This window comes from Colius striatus, chromosome 2, assembly GCF_028858725.1.
Source record: "Colius striatus isolate bColStr4 chromosome 2, bColStr4.1.hap1, whole genome shotgun sequence".
In the NCBI taxonomy this organism is placed as follows: Eukaryota; Metazoa; Chordata; class Aves; order Coliiformes; family Coliidae; genus Colius; species Colius striatus.
Window position 1 is genome coordinate 65,935,745 of NC_084760.1, and position 17,117 is coordinate 65,952,861.

General features: G+C 43.4%; 1 protein-coding gene across 1 annotated transcript; it reads left to right on the forward strand.

The window, feature by feature from the left end:
* Positions 1-1,751: 1,751 nt before the first annotated feature.
* Positions 1,752-16,836, forward strand: DTD1 (D-aminoacyl-tRNA deacylase 1). The gene is made up of 6 exons (XM_061989933.1): positions 1,752-1,887; positions 4,445-4,535; positions 7,914-8,149; positions 9,169-9,266; positions 14,299-14,468; positions 16,231-16,836. Exons 1-5 carry the CDS (start codon positions 1,845-1,847, stop codon positions 14,452-14,454), a joined length of 624 nt encoding a protein of 207 aa, XP_061845917.1. The 5' UTR covers positions 1,752-1,844; the 3' UTR covers positions 14,455-14,468; positions 16,231-16,836.
* The last annotated feature ends 281 nt before the right edge of the window (positions 16,837-17,117 follow it).

Below are 17,117 nucleotides of genomic sequence, written 5' to 3' on the forward strand. Positions count from 1 at the left end.
GTCTATACAGTTACCAGTTCTTTGCTATTTATTTATCAGAATTTGAGATTTGATTTGCCATGGTGAAGGGATAAAACATTTTCACCGCTATGCTCTTTTTTTTCCCCTCTCCCTTACCCCACTATTCCGTAGAGAATGAAAGTGATCCTCAGGCAGACAAAGGACCCCATCAAGAAGTATTCGTTCAAGAATCTTTAGGATTTAAAGTGACAACAGTGGTAAAGTACAGGGAAGATGAACCTCCTTTTGCTCAACTGGTCAAGTGTGTGAAATCATTCTTTGGGTCTAATGACACCCCTCCTTCTGAAAACTGAGTGATCAGTAAGCTCAGAACTTCGTACTGGAGGTAGCTTCTCTGAGAAAGTCATCCTGGTGCCTGGAGAACTTTCTCTTGCCTTGCTGAAGCCAAAAGTTATGCTCCATCTCTTGACGTAACTTGGCAGAACTTGCAGACCTTCTCACCTGCTTGGATCATGGCTGTTCCTCACATGCGTGTTCAAATTACTACATCGGAACTGTTGAGCTGGGTGTGATGTGAGGTGCTGATGAACCTGTGTGCTGCCTGGCGGCTTGTGGCCAGCAGTCTCACCAGATGGCTGCTGTGGCTTTTTTGGTGAAGTTGATTGCCCAGCGACCCAGGATGTACCTGCAGCAGCTCCTCAACTGATCAACTCTGAAACAGATGCCTGGAGGAAGACTGGGAAGCCAAAAGAAACTCAGTTTGATCTTTTGGGGGTGAGAGTTGTTAATCATCCTTCAAATAAATGCTTCCAAGAGATGAGTTACAAGTGCAGAATTAGTACTGTAAGCTGAAAACTTGCTGTGTTTTCTGTTCTAGGCCCTCCACCAGGCCCTTGTTTCTCTAGGGGTTTCCCTGATCCTTGTACCTGTTACTTCCCTGTGTGGGGTACGACCTGCCCAGCTGTTGGGGCTGTAACAGACTTTCATTGTATAGGGTTTTCCCTAGTCCTTGTGGACATCACCTCCTTTCACAGTGAATTGCTCCTGACCACTGTTTTCTATAGGTGTTTCCCCCAGTTTCTGCCACTACTGGCCCTCTTTGCTATAGAGGCTCTCTGCAGACACTGCTTCCACTTGTAGAAGGCTGACTCTGGCCACTGCTTTCTACAGGAGGCTTCCCCCAAAGACATGGCTTCCCTTTAGAGGAAGCCGACCAGAAACTGCAAAAGCAAACCTTATCTGTTTCTGTAGGGGCTGCTTGCTATCCCTGTAGCTTCCTCTAGGACGCCCCTTGCTCTGCCCCACCACCGATCTCAGGTGTCCCCACAGTCCCTGCACACATCGCCTTGCTATGTAAGAAAGCTGTCTCTAGCCCCTCTGCCTACACGCCCCAGTTCCTATAGGACCTTTATACCACGAGCCCCAGCCCGTGCACCTACAGACCCCATTTCTCTATGGGCTCCTCTGCTCCCTTGAGACACCATCGCCTTGGGAAGCTCCTCCCAGGCACTATCTATATAGAGGACACCACTCTCGTGTGTACTCGCCCCTTTCTGTAGCCGTGTCCCCCGCAACCCTGTAGGCACAAGCTCCTTCGGCACGCATAGCACTTGTAGACACCTCTCCTGCGCCTGAGTACGCTTCCCTTTCCCCTGGAGGCTTCCTGGAGGGGCAGCCTGCGCAGGCCGGTGTGCCGGTGCCATCCCGCACGGGCTGCGCGGCGCCTGGTGCGACGAGGCTGCGGCACCACCCCCAGGCCCCAGGGGGCGCTGTGAGCGCCGCGTGCCGGCAGGAAGCGGCCGCCGTTGCCTAGCGCCGCCGCTGCTCTCCCCCGCCCTCGCCCCCGCACCGGCGCCGGGCCTGCGCTGCGCTGCGCGCCCACCATGAAGGCCATCGTACAGCGGGTGGCCCAGGCCAGTGTCACAGGTCAGTGTGCAGCTCCCGCCTCCCTCTCACCCCGGCTCGGCCCCCCTTTCCCGCCTCGCTCCCCCGCCGCGGCCTCCAGCGGCACCCCAGTGCCGCCTTCTCTTCAGCGCCGTGCCCACCGTGGCTGCCCTGCGCCTTGCCTCTGTGTGTATGTGTGCGGCCAGCGCGGTGCCTCTCGCGTTCCGCCGCGCCTGGGCAGGCGGGCTACCCCCACGCTTGTCGTTGCCCTGCCTGGGTTCGGTGTGGGTCGGCTTGCTTAGCTCCTGTTGCCGGCAGCCTGGCCCGGTCACTTCCTTGCGTTGCTCGTCGGTGTTGGCAGCGCCGTCCCAGTTGCTTTTATTCGTGGCTAGCATGTGAGAGCTGCCTTCTTGCATGGCTTACGTACAAGTGTTGGCGGCACAGTTGCAGGTGTCTCCTTGGGTGGCTTTCATGTATTGACACTAGCATTACACTCATCTCCTTGTGTTTGCATGCATGTGTTTCTAGTGCAGTTGTGATGATCATGTCCTATGGCTTGCGTGTATCGGGCACTGTAATCAGACTTACCTTCCTGCTTTTGTGTTTCAGTAGTGCCATCCCACTGGCTGTTTCCCGAGGCTTGCCTGTGTTGTCTGTAATGAGGGTTGCCTCCTGGCATTGCTCTTGTGGGTTGGCAGTCCCCTTGCAATTGCCTCCTTGAGTAGTTTGCAATGCATTAATACTACAGTCGTAGTCATCTTTGCATTGCTTGCTTGCATTGGCAGGGCTGTCCCAATTACTGCTGTGCATTGTTTTGCATGTGTTAGCAGTGCTATGCCAATAGCTTTCTCCCATGGCTTGCATGTGCTGCCACTGCAGTCACAGTTGACTTTCATTGTTTACATGTGTTGGCAGTGCTACTAATGTTACTTGCATGTATTGTCACTACAGTTGTAGTCATCTCCTTACATTGCTTGTGTCTGCAATGCTGTCCGAGTTGCCTTTGCCCATAGTTGGTGTATGTTGTCTCACTTCTGTGGCTTGCATGTGCTGCCAGTGCAATCACAGTCATCTCTTTGCATTGCACATCTGTGGTGGCAGCCCCATCCCAGGTGCCTTCTCCTATGGCTCACATGCCTTGGAACTACATTTGCATTGTCAGAATGCTGACAGTGCAGCCCGAATCACCTTTTCATGTTGCTTGTGTGTTTTGGCAGTGCTGACCCAGTCCCCACCATGCATTGCTTGTGAGGTAGGTAGCCCTGGTGCCCTCTTAGCTGCCATGCCAAATGGTGTGTCTGATGTTACGTCCCCTTGGACCTTCTGTGTTCAAGATGCTTAAAATCCCCAAGAAGTTTGCATGTGAGGCAGTGCATATGCCCACTGTGGGGACCAGGGCCAAGGTGGTGTTCAGCAGGATAGCCTGCACATTACACAAATAGCTTCTGCTGGTGAGTGGCTGGCTAGTTAAGTGTTGAAAGAGCATGCCTGTGAATAATCAAGGAGCACAGCTTTTGTGCACAGCTGGTACCGAGGTACAATAGTGGTCAGACCCCGTCAGCACTGGGATTGTGGCATACTTATTGCCACATTTTTGGCTAGAATTCAAACTTTATTTTTTTTTTTCCTGACTATGAAAGAGTTTGAGGTGTCCCTCTGTGAGGAAGACAGTGCTGTAGTTAGTGGGAAGATAGATTTATGAGCTAGAGGGCTCATACCCATATCAGATGGAAAAGAAGAGGTTTTTGGGAGGATTTCTTTACCCTGGTTTGTTTCTGCCCAGAGGGGAATAGTCCAGACCTGGCACAGGTGCACAGACTCAAGCCTTCAGTTTTCACTGGGGGCCTGCTCTCTTTTCCTTTTACAGGATATTTGAGGCTTTTTTTTTTCCTGGTTGCATGTGCCTGGATATAGTTTAAACAACTGGGTAGCTGATGATGCTTATCTCCATTTTAAGACCTCATTTAAATCTTATTACAGCCCTCTCAGGCTCAACTATGTTAAGATAATTTAAATTAAGATAATGTAATTAAGATAATCTGGAACATTTGTAGGAAAACACAGTGGATCTGCAATGTTTCGTATTTTATTGTAAATGCCATTACAGAGGTTGCGTTCCCAACTGGGAGGGCAGAATTTTCAGGCTGTTAAAAGTCTTGTTACAAAAAGTCCACGAGGAGGACTACATCAAATAGAAATCACATTTTCACAACTGATGGAGAGTACGTAGGGAGTGGTGGAGTCGAGAAATTCAGCACACTTACTGATATCAACCAGGCTGATAACTTTTACAAGGATTGGAAAGAGTTCCGACACCTCTCTGGTGATCCAGTTGTGGTAAAAAAATCTTTATACAGTTTTTTTAAATGCTGGAGTAAGCACCTTGAGCTAGTCCCTCAAAAATAAGTCACAATATTGGGAAGACTTTTGAAAGAATGGTTCTTACATGATCTTTCTAACCAAGTTAAGACAGAGAAGGGTTTAGAATGATGTTTTCTTTGGTGGTTGTACACTTGCCAGGTGAAATTCATACTTTTTGTGTGTCATAAAAGTAGACAGTGCATTCAGCCTTAATTTTCTTTTTCCCCGCCTTCTCCAGTGGGTGGTGAACAAATAAGTTCAATAGGACGAGGTCTATGTGTGCTGCTGGGCATTTCTTTGGAAGACACACAAAGAGAGCTGGAGCACATGTAAGTCACATGTTTCCTTCTGCTTTGTACTCTTTTATCTGTGTATTTCTGACACTGAATCAGTGATACTTGTGCAAAAGCCAAATGAATGAGGTGCTGCTGCTGGGAAACTCAGGTTTGCCTGATAGTTCCTCTTCAGATTTTACTTTGAATACATGTTTCTCAGAGTTTTCTTTTTACGTTACATTGAGAAAAATCTGTTGCTCTACCCGGTTCTTATGTGTTTTTTTTACGAAGAATAGACTCAAAAAGGAAGAATCAACATGTTGGGTTTTTCTTATCTCCTGTTTGAAAATGTCTGTCCTTTTTACTTTATGAATTTACCCCAAAGGACTCCATTCCGAGCTTGTGCATGAGAAGTTCTCTTCTTCCAAAAGGCTGGACAGTCCCATCAGTCAATTTTGGCAGCCTAGAGGATTGTCTCTGCTCATCTGTTCTGTGGCCACAAAATACTGTGATTTGGCTAGCAAACACATGCAAGACAGTTATCTAGGGGCTTTTTCTGTCTCCTTCAGATATTGTTCTAGATCTGACCTCAGTTTTGATGAAGGCAAAGTAGAAACAGGTAATAGAGCTAACTGATGTCAAGAGGAGCAAAGGCTCAAGCAGTGAAGAGAGAAGAATGTGAGCAAGGGTGAAAAAGGCCCTTAGTATACGTAGGAGAGAAAGCAGAGAATGGCGATGTGAACTAAAGATCAGGAAAGATCTCAGGTGAACTTGTGAAACTTGTAGAGAATTGTAGCAAAGCTGAAGATTTTGTTGTGACATGCTGCACTGGCTAGCCCTGCTGTTTCTCTCCTCAGTGTGTAACACTTGCTGTATTGATATTTCTCATTGCTACCTAGGTGGATGTGAAAGATACTTCTGAACATTGCAAGTGGATGATCCACAGTGACTGTGATGATCCATAATGACTGTGCTCTCAGCATCAGGTTGTTTGGATGACTGATGCAGGAAAGTCAGAAAGCCAGCATCTAAAAAAAACAAGAATATTTGAAATAGATCAGATTAACCAGACTTTTCAAGTCCTAGTGAAACAAACTTTAATAATCCTGTAAATGAAACAAGCATCTTTGTCATTGAAACACAGCAGTGACAATGATTTTAAGCCTATGTGCTGGGTCTTTCCAAGGCTTTTAACCACCCACTTTATTCAAGAGTCGGTTCTGTTTCTCTTCAGCACACACAAATGGGCAAGGATGGTTTCTGTGACAGTGCTGCAGGGGGATTGGATTAGATGACCTTTAAAGATTCCTTCCAACCAAAACTATTCTATGATTCTATTCTATGACTATAACATAAAGTCTCAGCTTTATTTTGTATCGCCTCACCTCTGGTCCAGTGTAAAAATCTCTTGCTGATGTCTGCAGTTGAAATGCTTTGTACTTGATACACTCCCTTGTTTATAGCTGCTGCAGGTTTGTAGAAGCTAAAAGAAAAAAGCAAAGACAGGAGAGTGGCATACATACAGTCTTGTTATCAACCCAAGTCCAGCCATAGACTAGGTTGCAAGTCTGCCTACTGCTTTTCAGCATCTGTTTGTGAAAGTCTCCATGTCCTCTCTGAGCATTCAAACCAGTTGGATCTGCCTCCAGATACAAAAATCAGCCGTAATACAAACAAGTCCCATTCACCACATCGCTGCCACCTGCAGCTGTGCACTGATTCCCAGTCTTCCTTTGCTCATCCATGGCCAGCAGGTCGAGGGAGGTGATTCTGCCCTTCCACTCTGCTCTGGTGAGACCCCACCTGAAGTCCTGTGTCCAGCTGTGGATTCCTCAGTACAGGAAACAGGTCCTGAAGAGGACCACAAAGATGATCAGAGAGTTGGAGCACCTCTTGTGGAGGGAGCAGCAGAGAGAGTTGGGGTTGTTCAGCCTGGAGAAGTCTCCAGGGACACTTTATTGCAGCCTTTCAATACTTAAAAAGGGCTTGTAAGAAAGATCGAGACAGACTTTTCCGTAGGGCCTGTAGTGATGGGACAAGGGATAATGGTTTTAAAGTAAAAGGGGGTAAATTTGGACTAAGATATAAGGAATAAATTTTTTACGATGAGGATGATGACACACTGGGACAGTTTGCCCAAAGAAGTTGTAGATACCCTGTCCCTGGAAAAAATCAAAATCAGATTGATTTGGACTCTGAGCAACCTGATATAAAGATGTCTCTTCTCATTGCAGGGAAGGTTGGATTAGATGGACTTTAAAGGTCCCTTCCAACCCAAATCACTCTGATCCTGATGGTGCTGTCCTCATCTGGCTCATGGGACTGGGTTTGGAAAGAGTACTAGAAGGTGGCAAAGCTGGAAGAACACATGTGAATCATGTCTAGAAATAACCATAGTTTAGGATAATCTCATTTCTCACTGACTGTGATTTCCCAGTATGGTGAGAGGATTCAAATTCCCAAAGCTATTCACGTGTTAGATAATGTTGTGACACGTAAAACCAGATAGTAAAGAGTAAACTATGTTATCTTTATGTCACCCTGTAACTTGCAGTTATTTTGTCCTGATCTCATGCTCTGTAGAATGATTATGTTAATTAATGGTCTGACAATGTTATATATGTGTGTAAGGGCTTTCTTGGTTATGGCTTTGCCTAATGTGGTGAGATTCCTATGGTTTAGGAGGCAAGGGACAAAGGGATATTGTCAAAGAGGTTTTGTCATAGTTCAAAGCACAGATTTCCCATAGCAGAGTCTCAGCTATTGAATTTTGTAAAAAAACCCAAAAATTAATCAAATGGTACCGCTGGAAAAAACAGCTCTAGCTGAGTGCCTCTGGTGAGGGACCCCAAAGAAAGAAATCCCTGGGTAATTCCACCCTTACAATCTATGCACCTACCCTTCATGTGTTCTTCATGTGTCTTTCGTGCACCTTTTGGTCCATTTGTGATTCTAGTCTGAGATCTTTTAACACCATACTGGATTCCTTCACTGTCTTCAGACTGGACGTTGTCAAGTTGCAGCTTCTGTTGTAGCGTCCTTATCTTCTTGTCTGTGCTGGCTCTAGAGGCTCTCTTTTGCTCAAGTACGTAGAAGTTCAGCAAATCTAGGTGCAAACTTACAGCCTAAGGCTTCAGTGAGTATAGCTATTAATGCTAAATAAGTATTGCTAAGCAAACAGTATGCCAAATCACACATTACACAATGACCCCTGCCTGCTAATGCTGAGTGATTGATTCTGAGTGACTGATTCTATTTAAAACGTACTTATTTAAGCTAAACAACAGGTATTTCTTAACAGATACCTTGTTATGTAGAGACATATAAATATGCATCTGCCTTCCCTTTTAGCTTATCCTGTGTGGTAAGCATTAACTTGTACTTGCTGATCCTATGTGGGACAATTCAGGAATTACTTTTTTCTCCTCCTAGGGTTCGAAAGATTTTGAACCTGCGAGTATTTGAAGATGAAAGTGGGAAGCACTGGTCCAAAAGTGTGATGGATAAACAGTATGAAGTGTTGTGTGTGAGCCAATTTACTCTCCAGTGCATCCTGAAAGGAAACAAGCCCGACTACCACATGGCAATGCCCACAGAGCAGGCAGAGTGTTTTTATAACAACTTCCTAGAGCAGCTAAGAAAAGCCTACAAACCGGAGCTTATTAAAGGTAAGGACAAAAGGTTGGTAAGGTCCTTGATGTGACCAGTGGACCTTATTTTCACGCACTCTTCCCTGATTGTTACTTCCTTTATTCAGTGATTTTTTTTGTCTATAAAGGAGCTGTCTTTGTGTGGCAGCAGATGAGGGGACGTTAAGATATCTTCCCTTAAGATATTTTAACTATCAGCCTTTCAGGGTGATCACTCCAGTCTTCCTCTAGCCAAGCCATTTCCTGCTGTTCCTCTGGAACAGTTTAACATGTAGATGTTCTTCTATTGTTATTGGCTGTATAATACAAGCAATTGACAACATAACCCAGAGAGGCTCCAGACATGAGAACAAGCTCTGTGGTGAGACTCTCTCAAAGGCTGGGTATTTTGTGCTGTGCAGCTAGATTAACCCAGGAGGAACATTTTTTTTCTGAGGCATATGTGGTTCGTCAGACTTGAAGGCATCACCAGTGTGTGGTGGACAGTGTAACTCCATCTTTCACTTTATTTTTACACTCTGTTTAATGGTAATGATGACAGTGGGAGGTGTACTGTGCTACTTGAGAGCAGTGTTTTGATTCAGATTACCTTTTCTCACCTCTGCCATTTATGCAACAGTTTTCTCTTTACCAGTAGGTGCTTGGCTTCCCTTTGCATTTGTGCTCTATCAGTCTTTTCTGTTTGCTTTCTGGCCATTTTCACATTTAGACTTGTTTTTTTTTTTAATACACTTGTCCAGAAGACAAGTGGCTAGAAAATACTTTTTTTTGATGGGCCCTATTAATAGAAAATTATTATCTGTAGACTTGGTTCATTTTGTGGACATTTCGACTTAGCTGGGTATTTATAGTCTCAGAATGTCTGACCACGTAGATGGGTGCACACAGACTTTTTCTTACTAGCCTTCTGCGGTTTGTCAGTTTGTGGTTCTTTTCCATATTTCTTTTTCCCCTTTTCAGTAGCAAATTTGGTAAAGATTTTGATATGTGTCGTCCTTCCAAGAGCCCTCAGCACTTCTTGTCCGTTCCCTTTTCAGATGGCAAGTTTGGTGCCTACATGCAGGTACACATCCAGAATGATGGTCCTGTAACAATAGAACTGGAGTCCCCAGCTGCCACTGTTGACCCTAAACAGGTAAGCAAGCCAGAAGATCTTTTTGGAAAGGGTGGATGTGCCTCCTCTGCAAATTTGTAGCATTCCTATTATGAAGCAGTCTACCTTTCCTGAAGTATAAGGTTCTTGTACTTCCTATGCAGCCTCTGCAAAGTTAAATAATTGCATTGGTTTCTTCAGTTCCCTGGCCTGTTTTCCTGCTGTCCTGGTAAAGGCTCTGCATGTATAACACAAAACAGCTTTATACAGATTATTCTTGCTCATTTTTAAAGCTGCTGTTCAATCATCACTCAGTAGCTATGTTTTTAATGTGTCTGGACCTGCTGTCCCTCCTGCCCCCTGCATTTTTTTTAGTGAAGTTTCTTGACATTTAGGGGCTTTTGTCTGGATGGAAAAATTACCTGGAGAGCTGCCTCTCTCTCAAAAACAAGAGAGCAGCAAATTTAAATCCTGTATTTAAGTCTGGAGAGTGTGAGCCCTGCTGAGGAACAGCATAGGCTATGCAAAAACTAAATGTTGTGATGAGGCTTTTCTTACCCTCTGAACACAACAATCACCAACTTTTCCAGGCTGAAAGAAAAGGGAAAGGGATCATTATTACAGGCTGTGCTTCATCAAGGCCACGCCAACCCTATTTGTATAACACTTCACTTAACCTTGTTAAAATTGTCATTGCAGTTTTTAAGTAGGGCATGAGGGAAGAACCAGGAAACTACAAACATGTTAATCAAACCTCAGTACCTGGAAAAAATTATGGAGAAAACTATACTGAGTTCTATCAAAAGGCATTTAAAGGGCATTGCAGTCATCAGAAACAGTCAGCACAGGTTTACGAAGGAAGAATTCTGTCTGACCAATTTGATACTGGTCTGTGACAAGGTCACCTGCTCAGTGGATGTAGCTTTTCTGGACTTTAGTAAGGCTGTTGGTACCGTCCCTCACAGCATCCTCTGGACAAGTTGTCCTGTAAGATGAGCAGGACAACTGAAGAACTGGATCAAGGGCCAAGCTCAAAGGGTTGTAGTGAATGGGGCCACATCTGCCTGGCAGCCAGAGTCATCAGTGGTGTTCCTCTCAGGGATCAAGTCTAGGGCCAGTTCTGTTCAATATATTTATCAGTGATCTGGAGGCAGGGGTTGAATGCACCATTAACCAGTTTGCTGATGATACCAAACTGGGAGGTGCTGTTGACTCTCTTGAGGGACATGAGGCCTTGCAGAAGGATCTGAATATACTGGAGCACTGGGCAATCATCAATGGCATGAAATTGAACAAGAGCGAATGGCAGATTCTGCACCTGGGATGACTTAATACTGGACACAAGTATAGAGAAGTGGTTGGAGAGCAGCTCTGCAGAAAGGGATTGGGGATGCTGGCTGGAGCAGGCTCAGTATGAATCAGCAGTGTGCCCTCGCAGCCAGGAGGTCAAACCACATCCTGAGGTGCATCAAACATGATATGGCCAGCTGGTCAAATGAAATGATGGCGCTGCTGTATTCAGCGCTGATGTGGCCTCACCTTGAGTGCTACATACAACAAAGCTGGTGACATGACTGGAAGGCTAAGGACTCTGAGTTTGTCTGGTTTGGAGAAAAGGAGGCTGAGGGGCAACCTCAGTGCTCTCTATAGCTTCTTGAGGAGGGGAGGTGGATGCGGAGGTGCTATCTCCCTGGTATCTGGTGACAGGAAGTATGGGAATGGTAGAAAGCTGTGCCTGGTGAGATTCAGACAGGACCATTTATTCTCTTGTTGTGTTGTTCTGTTAAATTGTCCTTGTTTCAACCCATGAGGTTTTACTTTTTTCTTCTTCTCCTTCTCCTCCCCTTGTCACTTAGGGCCGGGGAGGAGCAAGCAAGTGGTTGGTTTTAAAGCACAAGAGCTATCATACAATCTATTGATTTCCTTGTAGCATGGGAGCTAAGGCTTAGGCATGGTGTAGTTTTTGTCTTTTTGCCTTCTGCTTTAGCAAGAGGAGAGAAATAAACCGTCTTGCAGTGTTTAATGTGATGTTAACAGAAAGAGATTAGACAAGTAATTGCTGATGAGTAGCTCCTCATTGTCATTGAATGTGACAGTGAAATACATTTTTGGAGTGATTGTGATTGTAATTGGTAACATGATCTTTGTAACTCCCGAGCAATGGATTAATGAATGTATTTTTATATTCCTTCTACTAGAGGAGTATAAATCAATCACAGAAAAGAAAAGTCCTCCTCACACAACAAAGATGTGACATGTATGTAGGAAAGAGACTATCCCAGCTGTTTGTGAAACCCTGGTAAGCAGGGGCAGCTACTATAGTTCAATTTGTTGTGAACTGTTCAGTTCCATGAACTTGTGTCATTTTTCTTTGAGCTGGGTAAATACTGTCAGATCATGCCAGCTTGCAAGTTGTCCTCAATATTCCCAAGCAATTCCTGCTCCTATTTTTTTTCTCCACCTGTTAGAGATGTTGGCCTCTGAGTTAGAGATGTAGTTGAGTAGTCATGGGGTAGAGCTTTGGGTCTGCTACAGAGCTAGGTGTGAAGGTGGATCTGGATTTCTCTCTCTATATCTGCTGTTTTGTTTGCCTTCTGTACTACATTGTTCTCGAACTAATTAATTGCAGAATTAGGTAACTCATGGGTCTTTGATGATAAACATATATGTCATAACACTGGAGACCATCCATTGTATGTTGTTTACTTTAGGATATGAGTGTCTCTCTTGCTTTGACAGAGAATGTGGTCTCTTTGTATATTAGACTGTATATATTTATGTTTATAAACCTGTATATATAACTATATATACTTCAGAAGTCTTAGTGAGTATGCTGTTTGCCCCCAAGCCCATATTGGCAAATGGCATGTTTGAAATAGTAATAAGACATGATATCACATATAAATGTAATAATAAATGATAATAATAATGTAATAATAAATGATATCACATAATGTGATATTTACCTTATAATAAGTCACTTCTGCCTCTATATTTAAATTATATGTGAACAAATATATATTATGGATGTGGATTTTGTATTGCATAACAGAAGGTTCACAGCATGAAAACACAACTGTGTTTCTTGTTTTAAAAACCCAGGGCTAACTTTGTTGGGTTAGCTCACAGCCTTCTCAGGTTAAAGATAACAACTTAATCTATTTGGTATCATGTGTCTTAGGCTTTTTCTTCTTTCAAGTAATAAGAAACACCAGATGCACAAGACGGGGTATTGTGTCATTCAGTATTTACAGAAACAATGAAGTTTCATGGAGTTCTAAGTTACAGAACTTCCACTGTGAGGAAGCTGAAATATTTTTTGGCTTCATTATTGTCAAAAAAGGGTCACTGCTAGGAGCCTTGTTGCTGCAATAAAGAGAGGGTCAGAGATCACAACAGCTGTTTATAGGTTTTTTGCAACAGATTTGACTCGGGTTTGGCTTGGTGTTGGGGGAGTACTGACTGCTCAATTGAGGGCCAGTGAGGAGTGTACTACCTGCTCACAGAATTGTTTAAATGTGTACAAATCTATAGCTTTGAAACCAAGGAACTGTGCTTTAATTTCTCAGCAGAACTGCAGCTAATGCAGTGTGTCTTCTCTTTTCTGGTACATTTTTGTACCATGAAGGTCATTGAAATACCAGTTCTGATTTCAGCAGCTGGATGACCCCAGTACCATTCACAAAAGTAAAATCCAGCTGCAGAGAGACCATGAGAGTACCATTAATTAAAGTTGAATGCCTTTAATACTAGGGGCTCACAAACTTTTGTTTCTCGTCCTGCAGATGCGCTCACTTTCTCGATTACCTTTAACATTCCTGTGCTGTGCATATAGACTTGTTAGCAGAAGAGTAGTGTGCATGTGGTCAGACATTGGAGTTAAAATATGGCCTGTATCGTGCCCAGCATGTTTATTACATCTGTGCATGTCACTTGAGGACTGGATCATGTTAGACAGACAGATATGTCCTATGTGTCATTTCATATAGTAAAAATAAACTACTTCTGTGTTAGGCTAGAAGTTCATGTGTGCAGGTGTTCAAGGAGAGTGTGTATATGTGGGATAAGGTACAAGGGGACGCTCTGCATCCTTCCAAGGCTCTCTAGTCTGTGCTCTTAGGTCTTACTGACTTGGAACTCAGATTTGCATCTTTGTGCGTGTCTTCCATGAGCCCGTCTAATTAATAAGCAACACACATAATCTAGCTGATTTTATTTGTGAAAAGTCCACCTCAGAAGAGATCTTCTGGCCATGAAATTATGATTCTTGGAGAAACTGTGGAAGCAATAGAGAAAAATAAGTAGACTATGGGAATTATCCAACAGGATAAACTGCACAGAGTGTAGTAATTTAAGTAGCTATTAATATGTAATCCCCAAAATTTACCACAGCCTGCATCTCTGATAAATGGGGAAGATGTGACAGCTATGTGTGGCTTAGTTTTACTCTTAGTAGCATTGAAAGCATTTCTTCTGAGAACTGGCAAGGCAGTGTTAGCCAAGGCTTTTGTCCAAGCTGACTTGAAATGGTTATTCTATGTCCTAAGTGATGCTAAGGCTCATGTATCTCTTTCTCTGGAAAAAGAATAAAATACATTTATTTGTCTGCATGGCCAAATGTGGGATACATCTGTTGTCAGTGACTTTGAAACTACAGAACTGACACTGAACACCCAAACCAGAAGAGTTTGGTGTAATCCAGCTCCTCCTTTTGGTCCTTGAGTTTTATTCTTTTCCATGTTCACAGATTGTGTTGGGCAGAGAAGGCACCGTAGAAAGCAGAGGGTAGTCCTTTGAATGTGTGCACTTCTCTTTTATGCTTCGGGCTGATCGTGTTAACAGATGATGATAATTCACAGTGTTCTCCAAATTTCTGAAAATCCAAGCCTTGGGCTTTTTTTTTTTTCCAATTATTTTCTGTTTGCTTTCTGTTTTATTGACAAACTTATTGGTGTTGTGAATGTGAGTTGCAAGATTTACACAAATGCTCATATTTATGATTGTTTTAAAAATAGTCTTCTGAATTTCTTTTATTCCATCAAGTGTTTTCTCTCTCTCCTTACTTTGTGACTAGCTGACAAAACTTGAAAAACAGCAACAAAGGAAAGAGAAGACCAGAACTAAGGTGCCCTCTGAGTCGAGTAGAGAAAGAAACATCCCCCGTAACAAGGATGACCCCAGTGCAAGCAGTGGAGCGGAAGGAGATGTGTCTTCGGAAAGAGAGCCTTAGCTCATCCAAAGAAGGTATCAAGTTTGATGTTTCCAGTCCTCTGTAAAGCTGTGTCCTCTTGCTCCGAGTGCTTTACTGAAGCAGCCTGTGCAGTGGGTTGCATTTAAAGTGCTGAAAGGTGAAATTCTGATAGTCTTGCTGGTTGGTAACCTCTGCTTCTATCTTGCAGTTGACACATCAGTATGTGGAAGTGGGTGAAAACCTCTCCTCAGCTGTGTGCTTGGTTAGAGATGTGTTATGTGTGAGGGTGAGCCCAGCCACCACTGTTTTCAGGTTGACTCAAGAAGTCTAAAATTTTGGGTTTATGACACAACAGTGACTTAACTCAGAATCCTGCTTTGTATTCTTTACAGTGGAGAGACATGGTTGTGTTTTTCTCCCTGTCTTTACGTAGCAGGCAGTTCACCCTGGAACAGCTCATGCTGTTTGTAATACCCAAATAATGCATAGTCCCCAGCAGTGGAAGTGGAAAACATATTAGACATGGGAGACAGGCCAGAACTGCAACTTCCTGTCTTGGTTCTTGCCTCTCCCTTCTCAATTTGTTCTTTTGCAGATGACTGGGTAACAGGCTGTTTCCCATATACCTTCACCGTCTAAGGATTACATAGGGCAGGCACTGAGAGCCAGACTTTCTGCTTGAATTCAGTAAGAAAACTGGGATTTCCTCTCCCTTCAGGCATTTGACCTCCAGGACATGCCTGGACCTGAGTGAATAGAATTGGACTGTCTGAAAACAGACCTGGATCCTCTTTCATGGATTATCTACATATGTAGATACGTATTTATCATACTCTTCCAGTCAATTTTAAGTATTCAGGACACTGATTTCCCTGCCTGCCCTTCCCCCTGCAAAAGTTGCATTGCTGATTTTGAAACTTTCAAACATATCCAGGCTCTCAAGAAAGTGTTAATTGCCTCATCTGCACACTGAAGCCCTGAGCTGCCTGTGCAGTTTAATTATTCACAGCTTTTCAACGTTAAGGTCAAACCCCTTTCATTTTTCCATCCTTAGAGTTCGGTCTGGCTTGTGTTTTATATAATTGACTGTCACATGCTGGTTTTTGTTTTTTTAAAGCATGAATTTCCCTAGTGGTCAGACTTTGGGGAGTGATTTCTGTTTTAGAGAAATTCATATTATCTGTGTGGTAATAATATGAATAAATTTGCATAAGGCATTGGCTAGATTTCTGGAAATAGGCTAATTTGTTTTGCTTTGACCTGGACAAGGGACCAAAGCAACTTTGAGGTTCTTAGGCTTTTTTTTTCCCCTGGCCTCGTGGAGGGCGGCTTCGAGACTGGTGTGAAATAGTTCTGTTCATTAACTGGGTTGCAGTCAAAAGTGGATTGTCATATCATATACATCAGCTGGAATCGCATGAGTTCTGCTCAGTACACCTTTCTCTTTTAACACTGGAGATGAGCAGGCACACTGAGAAGGGGAATGGATTCTTAGAAAATAAAGAAAGGATATCATATTTCTCAACAACTCTTGGCCTTGCTGCTGTGGTACAAGTTTTCCCTGCTTGTTTCTGTGATTTGTGTTTAACTAACACTTTACAGTTGCAGACCTTCTAGAGTGCTTTGGTCAGTGTGACCTTCCCAATGGAATTTGAAATTCTAGGGAGCTGAACATTTCTGAAATGTGATCTACTGATGGTCTAACGTCGTTTTTTTCATGCTGTGAGAATAAGATACTTTTGTCTAGATTTGATGAAATCCTATTGTATTTTTACTCTACCTGTAGTAATGTTCCCTTTTGTTTGCCCTCTACAGTTTATCATACAAAAGCTACACTGGGTTCTTGGAGAGAAAGACCCAACAGACATTCACCTCAGAATCACTCTTCTACAGCTTTGGAAAAGAATGGAAAATGGGAAAACGGAACTAAGACATTAGAAACCTGTGTATCATTCTGTATTGAAGCAACCAAAGCAATGCTATCAGATTCAGTTGTTACTGTGTAGTGTCAGTAGTAAAAAGGATTTGTAACATTTTTGTGTATGTGTTTTTCACATGACTGCTGAATAAAGGGTGACTGTAGGCAGACTGTAGCGGAACATTCACTCTCAGTACTCCATTTCAGAGACAAATCAGGGTTTTTCCTTAAACTTACACTTGAATTCTGAAAATGATCCAGGCAGGCTTGTGTTTCGATTCTCAATCTATGGTGTCATGTGCTACCTGTTTCCATGGCAGCGTGTAGATCTGTGCATATTTGGGTATATTGTTCAGCTGCTGCGTAACGCCAGGTTACACAGTCCAGCCTCTCTGCATGGATTAAATCATTAAAAGATCAGCTGCTAGTCGTTTATCACGTGGGAACACATCTGTCTTGTAAACTTTTTTAAAACAAGAAAAGACTTTATTAAACAAATGATGGTAGCTGAGTGCCTGTTGGTGTTTGTGTATTGCATTCCCTAAGACACAGCTATGTGTGCAACCACGTGAGTGGCACACAGCAAAACTTAACAAGTCCAAGAAATACCTACTAATGTAACTCATCGATCTCTCCTTTGGAGGTTTGGAAGTCAGGTTGCTGACTTGAAATTTTTGCTCTTTCCACCACATCCAAAGTCCTCTAGTTACTTTATGGTGGCTGTCAAAATGCCACAGCAGCTGCTCCACATCACGTGTCTGCTGACATTTCTATCTGACTCGTC

Coding starts and splice junctions, on each gene's coding strand:
- DTD1 (XM_061989933.1), top strand. CDS start 1,845: ATGAAGGCCATCGTACAGCGGGTGGCCCAGGCCAGTGTCACAG. Junction 8,150..9,168: donor CAAACCGGAGCTTATTAAAG/GTAAGGACAAAA, acceptor TTCCCTTTTCAG/ATGGCAAGTTTGGTGCCTAC. Junction 9,267..14,298: donor CCACTGTTGACCCTAAACAG/GTAAGCAAGCCA, acceptor CTTTGTGACTAG/CTGACAAAACTTGAAAAACA.